Source organism: Muscardinus avellanarius, assembly GCF_963383645.1.
Source record: "Muscardinus avellanarius genome assembly, chromosome: 3".
Lineage (NCBI taxonomy): Eukaryota > Metazoa > Chordata > Mammalia > Rodentia > Gliridae > Muscardinus > Muscardinus avellanarius.
The window spans coordinates 35,280,171-35,294,143 of NC_137788.1; the positions used below are offsets into that span (position 1 = coordinate 35,280,171).

At 39.0% G+C, this 13,973-nt stretch overlaps 1 protein-coding gene across 2 annotated transcripts in view; it reads right to left on the bottom strand.

Annotated features, from left to right (window-relative positions):
• Positions 1-323: 323 nt before the first annotated feature.
• The window catches only part of FOXJ3 (forkhead box J3), a gene marked incomplete at both ends in the record, with an annotated part of 123,850 nt that continues 110,200 nt past the window's right edge, over positions 324-13,973 (bottom strand). For both annotated transcript variants that reach the window (XM_080692967.1, XM_080692966.1), the window contains 5 exons: positions 324-439; positions 2,860-2,967; positions 5,425-5,616; positions 6,704-6,805; positions 10,992-11,408. In XM_080692967.1, the coding sequence (XP_080549093.1) occupies positions 324-439; positions 2,860-2,967; positions 5,425-5,616; positions 6,704-6,805; positions 10,992-11,408 (935 nt within the window). The remainder of the gene's footprint in view (positions 440-2,859; positions 2,968-5,424; positions 5,617-6,703; positions 6,806-10,991; positions 11,409-13,973) is intronic.

Here is a 13,973-nt window from a genome sequence, read left to right on the forward strand (position 1 = left end):
TGCAGCAAAATAGGCTCTGTCTGAAAAAATCAGTCTGGCACTTGTGGTTAACATCAAACTGACACAAATATGCAAAAGCCGTCCAAATCACACAACAGTCAGGAGCTACACAGGGCAGTTGGCAGGGAGACAAACATGTAGTACTTGTTTGGGTCAGATAAAAGCAGTAAGTTATCCAGCTAAAATCTTTCTGATTGTCTTCAAAAGAAATTTTGATAACATTGGTAAAGTGATTAGCAACTTTGTTTCCTCAACTGGATTCTTTTAAACCTTTCCCCTCACTGCACAGAAAGGTGATGTTGGGGTCTGCCTTGCAATAAGCCCTACACAATGGAATCCCAATCAAAGTCATCCTGGATATCATCTGGAGGCAGGGAGCGCCGCATCTGGAAGGCTTGGGAAGGCATCATGTGCTGCTGGTTCATGGCTCCGTGATGGCCTGGAAAGAAGAGGCAATGTCAGGAGTGAAATAAGAGAGAAGATAAAATACACTAAACCACAGTGAGCCTTTCCTATGTGCCAGGCACAGAGAACACATTTGACAATCCATCTATAAACCTTTAACAAAGAGGTTCTTGTGATTCTCATTTTATAGGCAAGGGGGATAAGGTTTGCAAGGATAAGCAAGTTACTGAAGTCATAGTTAGTAGGGGTCAAATCAAGATTTGAACTCAGTTCACCTGATTCCAAAACCCATGCTCTTTCCATTATACCAAGTGGCAGCAAAGAAGGCATGAGAAAGTGCTAACATGACCATTTCTCTTAGTCTGTTCTGCTCCAACTCGTGTTCAGTAACACGAAGTGGCTCACATAAGAACAACAAACAGGAGAATGTACACTACTGATGTCAGGTTGAGTCATAATGAATTTTCCCCACGACTTAATTTTGGGCCACCAAGTAAGAGTAAGTGAACACAGAGAACATCATTAATACAGTAATGTCAGGAACCATGAAGGAACAGTTGGGCCCACATGCTTGTTCTCCCTGTTTTCCCTTGGATCTCTCTGGCCTCTATGCTTCCTAATTTCAGTGCAGTCTTCTCCTGTTTCCGTATCTTGACATACTCCTTCTAAACCAGTTTCATTGTTTTATTTTTAAGAGATTAAATGTATTCATAGCCGGGTGTGGTGGCTCAAGCTTGTAATCCCAGTACTTGGGAGGCTGAGACAGGAGGATCACAGGTTTGCAGACAGCTAGTGAGACCCTCTGCAACTTAGTGAGACCCTGTTTCAAAATAAAGAATAAAATATAGGGCTGGGATGTAGCTCAGAGGTAGAATGCCCCAGAATTCAATGCCCAGTACCACACAAAAAAAGTACTTGTACCCAGGCGTGGTGGTGCACGCTTGTAATCCCCATGCTTGGGAGGCAGAGACAGGAGGATTGCGTAGGTTCAAAGCCAGCCGCGCTGGCTTAAGAGACCCTGTTTCCAAATAAAAATATAAAATAGGTCTGGGAGTGTAGCCCAGAAGGAGAAGGATTTCCAGGAACCCCAGGACCACACACAAAAAAAGAAGTACTTGTAGAATTAACTCATTCTTTTATTAACAATTAAGCATATCCTTTTAACTATTATGGAATTTTAACTGGATGATGATGATGATGATGATGATTATTATTATTATTATTATTTTGGTGGTGGTACTGGGGTTCTTGGAAGCCCTTCTACCTCCGAGCTATACTCCCAGACCTATTTTTTATATTTTTATTTGGAAACAGGGTCTCTTAAGCCAGCTCAGCTGGCTTCGAACCAGCGCGATTCTCCTGTCCCCGCCTCCCAAGCGCGGGGATTATAAGCGTGCGCTACCACGCCCGGCCTGTGTTATTATTTTTGTGAGTACTCCAATTACAAAATTTCAAGAAATAGCAACTAATCTTATTTTTCTTATAAGACCTATAATTTTTAGTATATATTTTTAGTATATAATTTTATAAAATGCTAGGGTTTTCTGTATATCAGAGTATAACAGAAATGCCTATTATGTCTTTGCTTTATTTAACAAAAATTTATAAATTCCTTACTGTATCTCAGGCACTAATTTATGTGATTCCCATATAACCCTTATTTAATCCTATTAATCCCAGGATGTGAGTAGTGCTCTCAGTCCCCTTTTACTGACAAGGAAGCTGAAGGGGGAGGGTTAGGAAGCTTGCCCAACACCTCCTAGCTGTTAAGTGGTAAAGTACCAGGATTCAAACCCTAGCAATCTGGCTCCAGAACTTTAAATACCACATCATGCCATTTACCAATTACTAGTCAGTGTTCACCACAGATAACACCTGTCCATGTCATCAAAGGACATCACTTAGTCCCAACTCCTTCCTCACTATAGCCTGGCACCTAGCTCTTTGAGTTTTAAGCTACTTCCTGTTATCTACATTATCTTTTATCTTTTCTTCAGGTGATCTACATAAAGGGTAGTACAGTTTTCAAGAAAACAACAGACTGAATCCAGACATCAAAACCTGAGTCTTAGTTTGGCCATTAATCAAACTAGGTAGCCTGGGCAGGCTTTCTTTCCTTCTGAGCCCCCATTTCCTCATGTAGGTAATCTTTAAGATCTCTTCCAGCTCTAACACTGTGCTCTGGGGAACCCCACTGGAATGAGTGGAGCAGAATTCATAGGAGCTAATCCAAGTTTTCCCTAAAGCATGCTAAAGTCCAAAGTCCCGTGCCTCAAAAATCTGCACCTAGAACCCCAACAGACTTTTCACTCTTTTCTGAAGCACTCTCATTCATTGCTGGGACAGCTCAAGTTTTTCAATAGTGAATGCTGGATGCCAACCAGAATACGTGTACGTACGTACGTACGTACGTACGTACACACACACACACACACACACACACACACACATTACCTGCCATTGTTGTCCCTGGAGTGCCGAGTGCCTGTGGGATATGAGGATAACCAGGAGGTGGCATCACTGAAGATGGGAGATTCTGCCTAGAGTCTATGTACAAATTTCCTAAGCAGATAAAACAGAAGGGAAATGTGTCAGCAAAGCAAACCATATCAAGCATTAAAATCTCAACAGACCTGTTATCTAAAACTAAACAAATAAGATGAAGAGGGAGAGAGAAGGAATAATTACTCCTTTCAAATGCTAAAACTCTGCCAGAAGGTGGGACTGTCCTTTAGAACAGGGTGCCAGGATGGGTGTGGGCACACTGGTACTAATTCTGATGCCACCACTCTATGTAAGCTCATAGCAAGTTTTGTCTATTGTCACACACCTCGCTATCATTCGAAAGTACTTTCATAGCATTATTTCATCTGACCTTGCCCCCCACTAAGCCCACAGGAGGGCAAGGCAGAACTATGATCTCACTCTATAGATGAGAAACTTAAAGCTCAGAAAGGTTGACCTGACTTGTTCAAGGCAACTGAGCTGGACAGAGCTAGACTAGAATCCAGACCTAACTCGTGGTTTCCTTTGATTACTGCCTATTTCTATGATCCTCACTTTCTTACCTACAAAGAGGCCTAATCAATGTTTGCTCTAGCTGCTTAACAAACAGCACAAAGTATCAGTAATGATCTGTACAAGGTAAAAGTACTACACTAAGCCAAGGTGATTAAAAGTATATTATTATTTTGGAGTGTAGAAATGGGAAACATAGATCATATTCAAATGATATTTCAGAAGGTTCTTAATGTACTTTCATTGACAGGAGCTATCAAATATAATAACTCCAAAATTTTGATTGCATTGTATCATAATGTAAAATGAGGGGGAGGAGGTAATGACCCTCCCCAACCCCTAATTCATAAGGAAGGACCATAAAACTGGTTCAATATTGTAAGGAACAACTGAAATTTGAAAAGGCTACTTCCCAAAGAGTTTCTAGCATTTCAAACACATTACACTTCAATTCTAATACTGAAATGAAACTAAAAAACAGCAATCATTTTTCCAGAAGAAACTACAAAGGGAAGACACACTGGATTGGCTACTTAGGAATTTTCACCTGCGACTGGAAAGCCAGACCTGAGCCTAGGCTTGAGATGACTTCAAAAAGTCGGGTGTGGTACTTGGGAAGCTGAGACAGGAGGATCACAGCTTTGTGGCCAGTCTCAGCAATTTGTGAAGGCCCTCTGCAACTTAGTTTCAGAATAAAAAATAAAAGAACAGTTCTGGGATAGTAACTCAGAGGTAGAATGCCCCCAGACCCAATCCCCAGTACCACACACATAAAATAAAAAAAAAAAAAGATGATGATGTAAAAAAATGGCCCAATCCACCAGGCGTGGTGGTGCATGCTTGTAATCCCCGTGCTTGGGAGGTGGAGACAGGAGGATCGTGCAGGTTCGGAGCCAGCCTTGCTGGCTTAAGAGACCCTGTTTTCAAATAAAAAATATAAAATAGGTCTGGGAGTGTAGCCCGGAGGTAGAAGGGCTTCCAGGAACCCCAGTACCACCAAAACAAAAAGGCCCAATCAAACCTGTGCATACAGACAGGGGACTAAGGTCAGAGAGGAAGAGAGCCAGAACTAGGAACAGAATCTGAGACATCTGACCCTTCCTACTCACTGGTTCCCAAGATTACAAGCCTTTTAGAATAAAGCTGAATCAGAACTATGCTCTTGACTGACCATACCAATGATTTAGGAAGAGAGGAGAAAGTTAGGTGAAACTACAGCTCTAGTGTGTGTTTGTGGGGGAGGGCACCGAGGGTGGAGGGCCTAGGGTGCTTTCTAAAGACTTCACCACTCAGAGTAATGTGGTAATTCAAAGAGCAACAACTTTCCAGACTGTCTTTTCTACATTTCCTTAGCATTCAAATTGTAAGCAAAAGACAAAACTAATTTTTATTAGGGATTAGTCTTTATCTTTTATGGTTTTGTGATTCTGACCTTTAAAGGTAAAGGAAGTAGGAATTAGAAAAGGGTTATAGGAACAAACAAATATTTACATTAAATATCCTTAACTTTTTGAAATTGTCACATTCCTACCACTTCTATTTTCACATAGAAATTCCCATTGCTTCTCATTTTTCCACGTTGCCATTATAGAGCCTGAACAATGAAAATGTGCAATTATGTCTACTCTTCAAGATAACTTTGAACTTTTAACTTTGCTTAAATATTTGCTTAACATTCTTAGAAGACATATAGCATACGGATTTTTCACTGTAAATTTATAAAGTTAAATGATAACTCTGCTTTAAAACACAATTATCTTTAAGAGATTTAATTGTTCATAATAAAAATTATAAATAATAAAACAATTATGTAAATTACAATATAAAGTCTTTTTACCTCAACTTCTAAGATTTCATACCAATTATTTGCTATTATTCATTTCTTGCAAATAAAAAGATAAAACTGGATCACTGTCACCAGGAGCAACATCCCAAGTTGCCTAAGATAGTTAATGAATTTCATATAAATGGGGGGGGGTAATTAAATTCCTAAGCCCATACCTGTTCCAATGTGTTGGGAAGGTTTTGTTGAATGCATGGCACCATGACAAACATTTTGTTGAACATTACTCTGTGAGTGGATAAGGCCAGTTTGTGTAAAAAACTGATTAAGTGAAGAACAGAGATCAGCAAACTGCACCTGATCTAAAGACCAGTTCTTGAGATCTGCCTGTCTCATACTCTCCATCAGACCTATAGAAAAAGCATTCAGAATAGTTAGCACAGTTCCGTATATTAGGAAGACTATAAGGTAAAATTTTCTTCAGCCTTCAAAATTTCCACTGATTTATTACAGATTGTGGTAGTGATTTCCCATGCAATACTAAATGATATCTTAAGATTACTCAAAGCCCAATTCTTTTCTTTTCTTTTTTTTTTCCTTCCTTCGCAGTACTGGGTATTGAACTCGGGCATTCTACCTCCAAGTTATACTCCCAGCACTATTTTATTCTTTATTTTTGAAACAGGGTCTCACTAAGTTGTGGAGGGCCTTACAAGTTGCTGAGGCTTTCTGTGAATCTGTCTCAGTCTCCCAAGTACTGAAAAGCCCAATTCTTTATTTTTTCAGAACTGAGGATGGAACCCAGGGTGGTCATTCTAGCTTCATCCTACACTCCCCGCCTTATTTTTTATTTGAAACAGGATCTCATTAAGTTGCTGAGAGCCTCACTAAGTAGCTGAGGCTGACGGGAGAGCCTGCGATCCTCCTGTCTCAGCCTCCCAAGTGCTGGGATTACAAGGCTGCGTCATCAAGGCCCTGCTCCAATTCTTTTAAATATGGCCAAATTTCGCCGGGCGTGGTTGCGCACGCTTGTAATCCCTGCGCTTGGGAGGTGGAGACAGGAGGATCACGCAGGTTCGAAGCCAGTCCCACGTGCTGGCTTAGGAGACCCTGTTTCCAAATAATAAAAAAGTATAAAAAACAGGTCTGGGAGTGTAGCCCGGAGGTAGAAAGGTTTCCAGGAACCCCTGTACCACCAAAAATAAATAAATAAATAAATAAATAAATAAATAAATAAATAAAGCCAAATTTCTTTTGTTCAGAATTCCTGTCACATTCTGCTACATCAACTGGCCAAAATTTTTTATTATAAACTTTATTTACAAAGTGTTCTTTATTTACAAAGTGTTCTTTTTAAGCATGCAAATATAAACATCTGCAAAAGAAATACCTTTATGAAAGAAGATAATTATTTTACTAAGGAATGTATATAAGCTTCTACAAAAAACTAGGATCATCTATATACCTGGTTATATGTCAGAAAGAATCAATACTAACCTTGGAACTGGGAAAGGTCTACATCTGACCAATTAACACTGCTGGCAATTCGGCAGCTTTCCTTCAGCATATCAAGTGTTGCATACCAATCATTTGAAACACCTATAAAGTAATATTAACAATACTGTTATTATTAGATAGTGAGAGTTTAAAGAGTATGTTAAGGGAAGACAATGAGCTGGCCTTATTTCTGACATTGCTAATTCCTATCCAGTCTTAGAAAGGGACTTATACTCATTATATCAGGTGTTAAGGCAATCTCCATGAGATAGGCAGAAAGGGTGTAATATCTCTACATTTCACAAATAAAAGAAAATGAACCTAGAGAGATTATATATATACACACGTGTGTGTGTGTGTGTGTGTGTTGGTATTGGGGTTCCTGGAAACCCTTCTACCGCCGGGCTACACTCCCAGACCTATTTATATATATTTTTTATTTGGAAACAGGATCTCACTAAGTTGCTGAGAGCCTCACTAAATAGCTGAGGCTGGCTTCGAACTTGCGCGATCCTCCTGTCTCTGCCTCCCAAGTGCGGGGATTACAAGCGTGCACCACCATGCCCGGCAGAGAGATGATATAATTTAACAAGGTTCCAATGAGCAATCTAAGATGTAAACACAAGTCTTCTAACTTCTAGTTTGGCAGCTTGCAAACTGACATAACATCAAACTTGGTGTTACTCTTTTCATTTGTATAGGACAAGTGACCAGGCAGGAAAAGTCATGCTAATCAGTATTTCTTCCTATATAAAGTTTCATTTTCTTGTCTCAATATAACCTTAAAATATATGTTCTTCATAACTAACATAGAAAGACTTACATTTAGAAGCAACACATAGTATAATTCAATGCACTGACTTAAGGGAGATGGGTCAGCATCTTAGGAGAACGAAATGCTTTTAACACAGTATGAAAATGAAAGAGAATGAAAAAGAGTGGTGAGGCTTCTGTAAGAAATGCTGATGAGTCCAGGTCAGGACATTTCTAGTCAGGAATGGTACCCTCTGATGTGACATCAGGACAGTTTAAGGTTCCACAGTCCATGTCAATGTGGTCACCAGTCAAAGGCTACAGAGTAAGAGCTGCTCTCAGTGAGAGTGCTGAACAGAGGAAAACAGTCATTCATTCAGGGATCATGGCCAAGTTACTCTGTTTTTAGGATCACTTTAGGGTAGATGAAGGTAAAAACTAATAAAAAGGAATTTTTAGCTACATTACAGGATACCCGTTAATTATATCAACTACTGGCCACTTAACAAAATTCTGCCAATTAAGCATTTTTTCCTAAATAAACAATAAAGCAGAGATGACATGGCCCTGCCTTCAAGCAATTCATAATCTAGGGAGAAATTTGTTGGTTAAGAGGATTAAAGTAATGTCCCATTCAAGTCTATCAGACTCAGATCCTCTAGTCCAGGAAGAACTTCACAGATAAGGAAACAAAAATTCAAAGGAATCATATGATTAAAGTCACCTAGGTAATACAATAGCTAAAGAAGAACTAGAATCTAGATCTATTGGTCAAAAGAACAAATGCAACAAAGGCCCACTACCACAAAGAATGCCAAGGACCTAGGGAGTTCTTGCCATGAATAATTTTTTTTTTTTTTGGTTGGGGGTAGTAAGTGGAGAGCTTCTTTAATAAATGCTGAGTTGGTGAACCATAATAAAGCAACCTCTGTTTAAAAAAAAGAAGTAGGTGGGCAAACCCTATCCACTCAGTAAATGTTTGCTGATTTCAGTCCCTTTAGAGTTACTCCTTTTAGAGTATTATAGGCTTCAAAGCCGGGTCTGGATATAAATCCCAGTTCTACCACTTTATAGCAATCCTGAGCAAATTACTTCACTTCTGAATTGTGCTTTTCCTATCTCTAACATGAGATGATTTATACTTGATTTGGGAAAACACTATATATAAGATAATGTATCTGAATTGCCTAGTACATAACAAGCACTCAAACTACTTCTATTCCTTTCCTGTTCCCTCCATTCCTTCTCTATTAAAAACAACCTGCTTAGTCCATTCTTATAAACATGAAATATGTAATTCAAAGGGATGAATTATTACCACAGCAGTGATTATTCATAACTACCTAAGGTGACATCTAATTTTTCCTGGACAAGCTACCACTGACATAACAGACTGCCAAGGGCACATCATGGATTATTTTCAGCTCTCATAGTACTTTCCCCTCCCCAGGAATCATCAGACTTAATTAAAAGACAAGTATGACTAAAACATCATTGACATCTACCAACCCCCAATCTCTACTCATTAGTCAGTCCCCCAAATCGTATTAAAATAGGCTTAAATATCTGAGGAACATATTATCGAAAAAGAGGCAGTAGTATTGGACCCTAAAATAATTTAAATTCTTTATTATGTCAGTTTTTCTCCAGGTGTTTAACTAAAAATCTTTCAAGGATTTTAAGAAATATCTGAACAAGGCAGGGACTATTTACAATTTTCAATTTTATTCTAGAACATACTTAGAATTAATAACCAGAAAAAATAAAATCAATTGTGAAAGCCAAACAAAAAATTAAAATATCTGTTCAGATTTTTAAATTAAACATTAGATTTTTGTTTGTTGTTTTAGTAAAACAAGATAAAAAGAAAAAATACTATGAAGACTGCTAATTTCAGATTTTAAGGCCTCAGATAATTTCATAGATAATTGTAGGGAAGACCAGGAGGTGTGACATTAATACTTTAATATTAAAGACTAACTTACAGGAGTGCTGCAATGCATTTTTGTACCTTATCTCACTTAATTTTCCTCCAAAACATATTTTTCCAGTTTGGTAATATGGAAATAGCTCCAAAAAATTTGTTATATAGCAAAGTCACAAACAGAAAAGATAGTACTGTAGTAACTAAGCTCATTTCCTTGAATGTTCAAATGCCTCAAACAATGGTCAAATTTTATCTGGTGAATAAGAGCTAGCACTATCTAATATTTAGAAATATTCCCTCCAAGATAAAAGTCTCATCAGTTATATGGCTGGTAAGAGAGGCCAGCCAGGTAAGTACTTGTACTATTTTTGTGTGTAGTGCTGGGGCTCAAATCCAGAACATCACACATGCTAGGAAACATTCTAATACTGAGCAATCCTCAGGCCTTTTTATTTTTTTATTTTGAGACAAAAAAATTCTTGCTAAATTGCCCACACTGGCTTTGAACTTGCAATCCTCCAGTCTCAGCCTCCTGAGTAGATGGGATTATGGATGTGTGCCATTCTGCTGGTCCATCAAGACTTATCTTATGAGCAACAGATTTTGGGGGGTGATTTTGCAATTTATTATTCTATATGATGATATACTTTCCAGGTGTAAAGAAATGGAGAAATATTCATGAATGCTTAAATAAAAAGTATTAATCTAAGCCTCCTATATTTGTATTTTCCTAACAACAGTATATACATGTTTGTGTGTATATGGATGTGTGTGTGTGTGTGTGTGTGTGTGTGTGTGTGTGTATATATATATATACATATATATATATACATATATATATATACACAACACACACACACACACCATGGAATTTTGGCTCAATTTTAATATATGGGATAATAACAAGGATTAAAAAAAAAAAGTTAAGTGGCCAGGTGTGGTGGCACATGCCTATAATCCCAGTACTTGGCAGGCTGAGACAGGAAAACTGTAGGTTCAAGGACACAGCTTCAGCAACTTAGTGAGGGGCCTCAGTTACTTAGTGAAATCCTGTTTCAAAATAAAAAGTGAAATAGAGTTTGGGGTAAAGCTCACAGGTACAAACCCCTGGATTCAACTCCCAATACTGCAAAAGAAAAGAAAAAAGAAAAGAAAAGAAAGAGAAAGAGAAAAAAATAAATATGCCCAAGCTTTAAGAACCACAGTGAGGATTCAAATACAGGTCTTTCTGACATACATATAAGCTTCCTTTTATAATCACACAGCATCAAAAGTGATTGCAGAGATTCTGTGCATTTCACTTTCCTTTCAAATGCTCAATGGAAGCAGTGGCCAGTAGGATAAAACAAAGGTAAAAATCAAAAACCTTCAAAGGTTGCTGAGTTTTTCCATGCTACCACAATAAACCTTAATCAAAAAAATCTCCAGGCCAACTTACAGATTAAAGAAGTTACAACTATAGGATTATAGAAAAAAAAAAAAAAAAAACCACACAAAAGGAGACAGAAGAACGGAGTTTTGGTAATAAATACCACATGAAGCCCACATAACAGAGGACAGATCTGAATTCATAATTAGCCACACACAAGCCAAGAGATGAAAACTTACCAGAATTACAGGATACCTGCTGTGGGGGTGGGGGGGCCTGGTGTGTCAACGTCTGGTGCTGATGGTTTGGGTGGTGCTGCATGTGTTGATGTGAAGAGGGATGCTGGGGGTGAGGGGACTGGAGCTGGCTGTGTTGCTGTGGGTGGGGTGCCGGGTGCTGGGGACGCTGCGGATGCTGTGGTAAACCATGCGGTCGATGAGGTGTATGTGCAGACGGCTGTGCGTGCATCTGAGGGTGGGACAGCGAGACTTGCGCAACCGAATTACTGCCTGTGGTGTTGAGGCCACTGCCATGACTGTTGGACAGGCTGCTTTGGTTGCCATGGGGGTGAGAGCTCACTGTACTGCTAGGAGAGTGCTGATAGGAACACGAAGTGTGGGACTGCTGGGAAGATTCAGAAGGGATGTTCATCAAACCTAAAAACAAAGAGAGCAATATCATTTATGGTCAGATTTCAGTTGCATTTTGACAAACATTTGCAAAATTATTTACAGAGTTAAGGTATATGTCCAGAAACAACACTGGTTCAATTTAATAAGTGTTTATGGAACATGCACTATATGCTGGGCTCTGAGGTTACTGTGAGTAAGAAACATTACTCCCTGCCCTCAAGTAGTGCATAGTCTAATGAAAAAGTTAGACATTTAACAAAATTATGTCCAACTATGTAAGTGCTAAAGCAAAAGTACACAAAGAATTATAAGACCATTGATACTTGTCTATTTAGCTAAGAAGAGGCTGGGGACATAGAAAAGTCTTCCTTGAAAATATGGCATCTGAGTTCAATCTCTTGAAAGTTGAGTAAATGTTAAGAATAAAGTGGAAAGGGTATTAGGTCACATTCAAGATGGTTCAGGCTTTGACTGAAGAGCAGAAAAGAAAGGCAGGTTTTTCTGATTTTTTTTTTAACCTTCTTTAATCTCTGACTATTCCAAGAATGCTAAGCTAAAAGTGGCTATGATCCTTAAAGACTAAGCAAAGCAAAACAGACACCTCCACTGTCCTTCATTCTTCTTTTTCCTCTGTTTTTTGTTTTTAGAGGTTAAAAGTGCATACTTTATAGTACCAGAAGGCACTGCTATTTACAGGATCTCACTCTGGGAAGTTATTTAACCTCTCAGAACCACAATTATCTTATCTCTAAATGAGCATGATAATAGCACCTGTTTCACAGAGTTGCTATACTGATTAAACACAAGTGCAAGAAGGGCTCTGTCTGTCTGTCTGTCTGTCTATTTATTGTGGTACTGGCGGGAGGAACCCAGGAGCTTTTCTACCTCCGGGCTATACTCACAGACCTATTTTATACTTTATTTGGAAACAGGGTCTCACTAAGTTGCTGAGAGCCTCACTAAGTAGCTGAGGCTGGCTTCAAATCTGTGCGATCCTCCTGTCTCAGCCTCCCAAGCGCGGGGATTACAAAGCATGCACCACCATGTCTGGCCTCCGTAAGTTTTAGTTGTTATGATGATGACTAGGTAAGAGTGACTGTTAAAAATTGTATATGTTTGGTGTGTAAGTCATTAGTAAATCTTACTCAACATTTGGTTGTATATAGTTAGGCTACTTTTATATCCCAAAAGATAGTCCATAAAATCTGTGCCATACCAAGCATAATTTTATTAAATGAAAAAAGTCTGTAAGATAGAGTGGGTCAATAAAAGAATCAAACTTTTTAACAAAGATAAAATTGTTCTCACACCTGCCATTAATAGTTAAACTAGGCCAAGTGTGGTGGCACAGACCTGTAATCTCAGTAGTTGGGAGACTGAGACAGGAGTATTGCAGATTTGAAGCCAGCCTCAAAAATAGCAAGATTTGCTGGTCGTGGTGGCACATGTTTGTAATCTTAGTGCTTGGGAGGCTGAGACAGGAGGATCGCACAGGTTCAAAGCCAGCCTCAGCTACTTAGTGAGGCTCCCAGCAACTTGGTAAGATCCAGTTTCCAAGTAAAATATAAAATAGGTCTGGGAGTGTAGCACAGAGGTAAAAAGCCCCTGGGTTCCACCCCTAGTACCACACAAAGGGAAGAAAGAAAGAAAGAAAGAAAGAAAGAAAGAAAGAAAGAAAGAAAGAAAGAAAGAAAGAAAGAAAGATTGATTTTCAGCAATCTAGCAACACCTGTTTCAAAATAAAAATAAATAAGCTGGGCGTGGTGGCGCACGCTTGTAATTCCAGCATTTGGGAGGCTGACACTGGAGGATCAAGGTTTGCGGACAGCTAGTCAGGCCCTCCGCAACTCAGTGAGACCCGGTTTCAAAATAAAGAATAAAAAATTGGGCAGGGGGTGTAGCTCAGAGGTCAAATGCCCCTGAGTTCCATCCCCAGACCTGCAAATAAATAAATAAATAAATAAATAAATAAATAAATAAATAAATAAATAAATAAACAAACTAACTAACTAAAAATAAATAGGGCTGGGGATATAGCTCAGAGGTAGAATGCCCCTGGGTTAAATCCTGGGTAACACACACACACACACACACACACACACACACACACACACACACACACATGCCCCACAAAAGTCAGTGTTAGAGAACTCTCCTCGCATGCATGAGGCCCTGGGTTCAATATCCAGTACTGCCCCCCGCCCAAAAAAAAGGGAAGGGAGGGAGGGAGGGAAGAAAAAGAGAAGAGTTCTTCCCTTAGCCCTGGAAAACTCACTTATAGGGAATCCATAGATTGTTACAGTAAAATGAAAGAAAGCAGTAAGTTATTTTCAATGAAATCCTAGCATTTTATGAATAAACTGTTTTCAATCTCCAATTACTTTTAAATGAAACAAAGCAAAGTCTCTGTCTCTCTCCAGATTCCAGAAGGCCTTAATAAATAGAACTGACAAAAATTTCTTTTTCAGAAGTCAGGAAAGGAAGCTGCTAGAGCTCCTTCTTCATGCACACGTTTCCCCTCAGCTTCTTTAAACTGTCAAGGGCTCTAGAGGGAATGATCTGAAAACCAGTGATCTAGTCCAATCCCGT